General features: G+C 28.0%; 1 protein-coding gene across 1 annotated transcript in view; it reads right to left on the bottom strand.

Moving 5' to 3' along the window:
* Positions 1-6385, bottom strand: part of LOC106458008 (28 kDa heat- and acid-stable phosphoprotein-like) — a 17254-nt gene extending 10869 nt beyond the window's left edge. Inside the window, exons 1-3 of the mRNA XM_013917458.2 lie at positions 6199-6385; positions 3065-3165; positions 2512-2619 (exon numbers count right to left, since the gene is read on the bottom strand). Of these exons, the coding sequence (XP_013772912.1) occupies positions 2512-2619; positions 3065-3165; positions 6199-6208 (219 nt within the window). The 5' untranslated portion in view covers positions 6209-6385. The remainder of the gene's footprint in view (positions 1-2511; positions 2620-3064; positions 3166-6198) is intronic.
* Between the last annotated feature and the right edge of the window lie 1419 nt (positions 6386-7804).

The raw sequence follows: 7804 nt of genomic DNA on the forward strand, positions 1-7804 counted from the left end.
ATTAATGTCTTGACAACCTAATAATTTAAATATTTTGTTGCTTCACAAAACTAAAGAAAAAAAGAAGTTGGTTATTTTTGTGTTGTAAATAATACATAAGCACATACTGTTGAAACATGCTGCAAAAAGCATGTTATTTAGTGAAACATACATAATAATCATATGGTATGTTTATAATAAATAAAAGTTAAGATTTTGTTGGATCAAAATTATTGTTGTTCCAGTTACATTTCATTATTATTTATTCATTTTATAAACCATATTTACATATGTATAGAGAAAGAACTGCCAAATAGCATATTTAAAATATTATCCTAAAATCTAATACACAAATTTTGAGGGGTCATTTCAACATAAAAGAATACATGATTTTCAATTAGTAAAATTACCAGAGTCAAAAAAGAAAATTAATGTTAAGAAGTCCAATGATCTAACAGATTTAGTAATCTTGTTGAATATTATAAAGAGCATTAACTATGTTATATTGTTTAACATTTTAAAACCAAAAACACAAAAAACAGTAATTTACACTAGGAAATATCAAATTTTCAAGGATAAATTTTAATACAGGTATCTAATAATATGAGGAAAAATTTAATTAGCTGTCACAGCAAAAACATATAATTTTAACTCTATTTTTCAGTAAAAAGAAAATAATGTTCCTATATGCTTTATGTGAAGTGCAAAAACCAGTGCTTAATTATCAGGAATTGGAATTTTCAACCTCAACGACACTTTATGTACATGTGGACAAAACAGTCAGGTAAGAGACCCTAGGTTCAAGTATGGCCATCCCTAATTTTGAACTTTTGAGGGAGGGCAGCCAACCAGCAGCACCCACAGCCACAAGGACTGTCTGGCACTTTAAACCAAATAAAAAGGACTTACTGTCATTTTTATAACATACACAGAGCTGAAAATGCAAAGCATGTCTAGTGGTGTTACATCTCAAACCCCAGACCCTCCACAAAAACTTTCAATGATGTAATTTTAAAAAAATTTTATGTATATGAACTGCAAAATTCATATTCAATTTTTTTAAATTGGCTTATGGTGCCTGGGCTTTAAACATTTGTAATAATAGAAGAGAAATTTAAACTCCAGATCAAACAATGTGTTCTTGAACTTTGTACTTTGCAGAAACCAAAATAGGTTTCTTTTAACCCTCACATTTCAATATGTTTTATACCCTTCTTCATGAAATGGACATTATGTCACTTGGTATATATATATATATATAGTATAAATGTTGAGACAGCATAAATATCATTGGAATTGAATGCCACATGAAATGGGAGGGCACTATGGTATGACTAAAGAAATGTGAGACAACAATTGGCCTTCAAATATTTTACAGACCATTTACAAGCTTCAGAATGCTTTTTATATTGTATGCTAGTCTTTTACTACTAAGTTAAAACTGTTTGGAAATGTGAAATCAAACACTATGGGCAGTTGAAAAAAAAACAACTGAATTTACTTCTTCAACTTAAATGGTTTCTACCACACCATGTCAGTGAGTTATGTACATAAACAAGAATTAGGTATGTTATTTTAAAAAGAAATACACACAAAAAAGATGTAGTTACAGTGAAACAACACCTTAGAAAGTTTTATACATAAGTAAATAAAAGAAATTTCTTGTTGATCACCAAGAAATTTCAAAACTAAAGTAACAAATATTTCCCAAACACTCTTCATTTTTTATTGTAATGTTCAGAAGCCTATAATTATTTTAAAAATGTATGCAAAACATAATGCTAAGATGTTTATAACTTTTAGAAACATCACATTTTGTGGAGCATTGAAAGTTGAGTCATTAGTTGATATGCTTGAACAGTTTTTAGAAGAGCAGTTTAATTCTGACATATGGCTAAAATAGGTGCAAGAGTCCATCTCATAACAAAAGTTGTACGTAGAAATATAAGATGCTTAAAGAGTTAAACAGCATTCTTTTTATTACTAAATCGAAACTTTAAAACACACACACACACACAAAAAAATGAATACCTGTTACATGTGAACTTGATGAAACTTTGTTGAACGGACGGCAACTGCCTTGTTGTAAGAATACAAGTGTAGAGGACGATGTTTCAAAAGTCTTCTGCCTTTCGTCTTCAGGTCCAAAAGTCAGATCTTTCCTGAAGACGAAAGGCGGAAGACTTTTGAAACATCGTCCTCTAAACTTGTATTTCTGCAACCGGCAGTTGCTGTCCATTCAACAAAGTTTCATCATGAATACTCTACCTAAACAATCTATCAGAGGAATTTTCTTACATTTTGTTTCTTTCTTTGTGTAAGTTCTCATTCAAACATTCTTTTTCTAGAAAAATTTTTAATTTTAGAATATATCATTTAATTAATGCCCCAAATACTATACGTTTCATTACAGAAAAAATATTTTGCAATAATTTGACTCGAAACCCTTCTAGAACAGTAAACCTATAAAAGCCATAATAAGGAAATTTACTCGAACAAGTTAAAACAATGATAAATGTACAGCAATTTCACCTGTTCATTTTCTGAACTGCTTTCTTCTGATTCAGATGATGAGACTTTATTTTTACCAGTGGCACCTTCATCTTCACTATCACTGCTACTTAGTTCTCCTTTTTGCTCCTAAATTGGAAAAAAAAATTATAATAAGATTACTTTTTTTTCCATTATAAATAAATATTAATTTGTTAAAAAAACTCAAATGCTCCAAGGGCAGTATTTTATTTGTAACCAGTCTGAATATAAATTGATCCACAGAAATAATTTGTATCATTAAATAATTCTTGAACTAGATATTTCTAGATATTTGTTATAGACAAATGTAGTACGATAAGTGTTACTAAAACTTATTTTTAAGTTAATTTATCATCAAATAAGCATCGATAGAACATAAAAATCACCTAAAATGCTTGTCATGTCTTATCTTTTTGAATTTAGATTTTACTTCATTGATAAATACAAAAAATTAAAATACAATTAACAAAAGTGTAACTTTTCAGTTTAAGTACATTCTATTGGTTCACCCCCAAAACACAAGAAAACTGTGTTATAAACAATGTGAACCTACTCGCCACTGCTTCTCTCTTTCAGTTTTTTTTTTATGAGCTTCAAGTTCTTCTGGACTAGTGAAGTGTCGCGTTTTTCCTTTGTGACTTTTTCCTCCACGACCTGCAACAATAAGCCATTCTCAATCATAATGAACAAATATATTCTTATGATGACACTGTACACTTTTTTAATGTTTATGTATCCTTAATGCATACAGTGAAACAATGCTATTAGTAGAACTTTACTTGATATTCATTGTCACTTGCAAATTATTAACAATAATGAAAGTACAGTCAATTGCCTAATTCAAAGTTAACTTGACACATCTGACAATAATGTAATAGAAACTGGAACTAGGCAATACAAATAAGAAATTATTTATTCTGAGACAATTTACTTACTCATATTGGAATAGAAAAAGGCAGAAGAGTTACTAAAGATGCAGAGATTTAATTTTAAGAACAATATACAGAAAATTTATCAAATTACTAACATTAAGTGAGCTATCAGAAAACTTTGAAAAACTTAGTTTATGAAATTTTTATGCCAATTTACAAATCTTCGTGTGTAAAAATTTACAGAAAAATATTGATTTCTTAAAGTATGTATAGATTTTGGCAGGAGACTAATTCCACAATTTGCTGCATTTCCACATGAAAAGTTTAAACCATTATAGAATTAGTAACAAAAGAAAAATTCTTTCCTACTAAGGGGTATAAAATGTTAACAAAAATGTTATTTAAAATCTTGGAACAACTGTACCACTACTGGCTCACTAGTACCAAACAATAAAAATAAACAGCAATTTAACTATAAGAAAATAGTTTTCACTTATCTGTGAAAATGCTGGGGATAAACTTGCTTCTAATACATGTTAAGCCATCTATAACTGCTTTTGACAATACCAGGTAGAGCTGGGTGATTAGTGGAATTTGGTAATTTGTTAATTGTCAGGCTTATTAAGCAAATATATTAATCAATTTTTATTTTCACACGGGACTTGGATAATCAAAAATAGCAATAGTTAGAAACACTAACTTCAATTAGTTGATTATTTCCATGAGTTGCGACACTACTCAATTAAGCAGAACATACTTGAATTAAATCGAAAATAATGAGAGTTCATAATGGCAACATTTCAATTACATAGTTTGTTAGGATAACCAAAAACAGTAATTTCAGTTAGTTGACTTTTTTCTGTGACATTAATCAGTTTGATTATAATTTTGACTGACAGATTATTCTACATGACACTAATCAATGTAATATATGACCTATTGTGGAAAGAACTGACATCAGCAGTATTGGAGGCCAGCATTTTACAAGCTTAAGAGAAGTCTTGGAAATGTGAAACTTTCTGTAAGCCTAGTAAAATTAAATGGTGTAAGCACAAACCAAAATAATTTGTGTATGTGAAGGGTGAGCTTGCTTTTCATAATATACACTGAAGGTTTATATGAAAACAAATTGTTTAAAAAAGGATTTTATGACAATCGTTTTCTGAAAATGTATAATGTTGATGAAAAAACAAATTAATTACAGGATCTACATGTGATTGATTCTACAGTGAACATCTTACGACACGGCAGTGCTAAATATTAAGTATTAATGCTATAAACATACCTATCTTAATAAAACTTGTCACACATACACTAGAAACTAGTATAACAGCAACTTAATAAATACAATAAAAGTATAAGCTAAATTGACATTAATAATGTCATTCTATGTAACAAACACATTCATTTATGAAACACATGGTCTATAATCAAAATATTAATATATATATATATATACACACACACACACACATCATATCATAATACATGGGTAAACATTGTGGTTAAATTTTCCTATCTGATGATTTTTTTTTATATGCAAAATTAATCAAACTTATCTGCACACAAACAAACTGTACTATTTTGTTCATTTAACCTCAGTTGTAGTCCTGTTCGTTATTTGCCTTTGCTTGAATTTTTTTTAGGTTCATTAATCTCATTCAGCACTTTGGTCTTAATGCTGGAAAATTATGATTTTAAATCTGCATGTTCTATCATGCAAACTTGTAAATATCTGGTTGAAGACCCAATATAATCTAAAGAACATTTTGGTCATTATATTCATATAACACATTTGAAGTTTTGAATATAGGTAATCAGTCCTTAAATGTGAAAAACTTTTTAATCTGCATTCAGACTTAGACACATCCCAATTCAACCCGCGGGTAAGCACAAAAGCATAACTTACATAATTAATTTCGAATTAAAATAGCCCATTTACCTATATATATATATATATATATGGCAATACTAAAGAAATATTTATACAGATAAACCCAAGAAAATCTGATTCAGTACAGCAGATTGATGTCAATATAAAGCCCAAGTTGCTAGCAAATATATTTCACAATCATGAATGAATGTTAATTTGTATGGCACAAAAATGGTCTTTTAGAGATTTATTGCTCTGTTTATAATAAACAGATGAAGCAAGAATGTTTTTAGGTACTAAACTCACACGAATAATTAAAACCTAAAGATCATTGATTAGTTCTTAAACTCGTGCATTATTTGGTACAATTTAATAAAGCAAGTTCATGTGTCTGCTGTGATATAACATTATATTTCAGATAATATAACATTTACACAACAAGGGGCTTGTTGATTTATAAAATTATTCACATACCAAAATTAATTTAAATTACTATATGGTGAAGTAAAATGGGCTCAAGTTCAAAACCCCATAAATGTTATTATGGCTGTTAATACTTATTACTTGTCTAATTTAAGGTAAATTAAATTGTCATTTAGAGCTGTAAGTGTAAGTTGTAACTGAGTGTAACTATAACTTATAAGTCATACTATTGTTATTATTATAAACAAATCTTTGTAAAAATTAAAATTAAAAACAAGTAATTACTTTGACTGTAACTCGACCTTTTGATTTAATTTAATACTAATTAATAGGTCTATCACTACGTTACTTATTATAATCACGACTCTGCGTATCAGCTACTCATTGAAAAAAAGTCATTCAACTAGTATTAGTAAATGCTCTTTGAACTTAAAGTTTTCTCATGACTGGAAACCCTCGTTATATTTTATTAAGCCTAACCTTAATACTAAGAGATAGCATTAACGTACAAGAACTTACCTCTTGGCATTTCTAGCGAGTAAAAATTTATAAAATGCTATGAAAAATAGAGAAAGTTTTTAAATATATTTATAATTACACGTTTATATAACACCTATTATTCACCAAATGAGAAACTTTATAATATAAGCCCTTAACAAAACGCTACGTTGCAGCTGCACACCTTGGGCAAAATGTTTTCACAGAGGGCTATAACTGTTTTTATATATAAAATAAGAAAATATAAATTTTCGCTCACAGAAGGAATATCATAAAATTGTTATTGAATATGTATCAATTAATTTATGTTGTGTGAAGCTTTATCAAAATAGTTTTAAATATCGCATTATTATATATTATTGAACATTAATGAAACAATGGATGCAAATCGATGGAGATCTACTTAAATAATTCTAGTCAGAAATCGAAAACGTTTGTTATTTATTTAGCAATTAAATGCGAAAAAAAGAAAGACCTGACTGTGATATAGCTTATTCTTAAATTAAATAATGAAGAATATCAGTATTAAATATAGAAAAGTAACTAAACTTAATAACATCAGAGTAATTTTTTACATTGCAGAATACCGTATTTTAAATACAGAACACCCTTGTTTATTTCATTATTTCAAACAAAGGTTAATCACTTCTACAGGTATTTGCTTTTGTTTAATAGAGCACATCTAAATATGAATTTTCTGCGTTTGTGTAGAAAAACTTTATGTTAGTGTGCTTTAACAACTTGGCTTTATAAACAATAACAGCTGATAAAGTATTTTATCACGTACTTTGAAAGAATAATGTTTCTAGTAAAAATATATATAACTGCAATTTATTCTGAGGGTAATTATCAGATTCGCTCTTCCATAAAATTCCAATACTTACATTTGAAAATTTTTTAAAGGAAAATATGCCGATGATCTTTTATATAATAACTTAGAAAGTAATAACACTTTTCAGAAGAATTCAATACAGTATGTGTGTGATCTAAGTTTATTTTAAAAGTAAATACAAAAATAGTTTAATAGTGTGAATGTTTTGTTTCAGAAAAACATGTCTTTGTAGTTTTTCTGAAACCTCTTTCTTTCATTTTCTTCCGCTAGTTGTTCTATATTTTAAAAAATCTGAATTAATCAGAGACTGTTAATTAACTATCGTGAAATTAAATAACAATGATTTTTAAAATGCGTAATAGAGCACAACAATAAAAAATTTTTATTCACTTCCTCTTAATCATACAAATACTTCATAAAATATACTCATCCAAAAGAAATAATTCAAAAATATCTTTCTAACATAGATTTAATTATTCATAAAGCATCCAAAGTTGTTTATTAATATAGGATTACACAAGCTGAATTATAACAAATTCGATGATACACATAAAAGTAATAAAGTTTGAAATTAACCCCGAAAAAAATACTTACTTTTAGGGCAAATTTACATTTAGAAAACATCAAACTTACTGTTATGATCCCTATAAAAACTTTTGAGGGGGAGAAAAGTGCATGTTTTCTTTTTGTTTATAGAAAAATTTAAAAACGCCAATTAATTGAAATAATGGCTGGAGACGGCTTAAATGGGTAATAAAGAAAACTTTAATATAAGTTTAACATGACAGCAAATGT

The sequence above is a fragment of the Limulus polyphemus genome, unplaced genomic scaffold, assembly GCF_000517525.1.
Source record: "Limulus polyphemus unplaced genomic scaffold, Limulus_polyphemus-2.1.2 Scaffold403, whole genome shotgun sequence".
In the NCBI taxonomy this organism is placed as follows: Eukaryota; Metazoa; Arthropoda; class Merostomata; order Xiphosura; family Limulidae; genus Limulus; species Limulus polyphemus.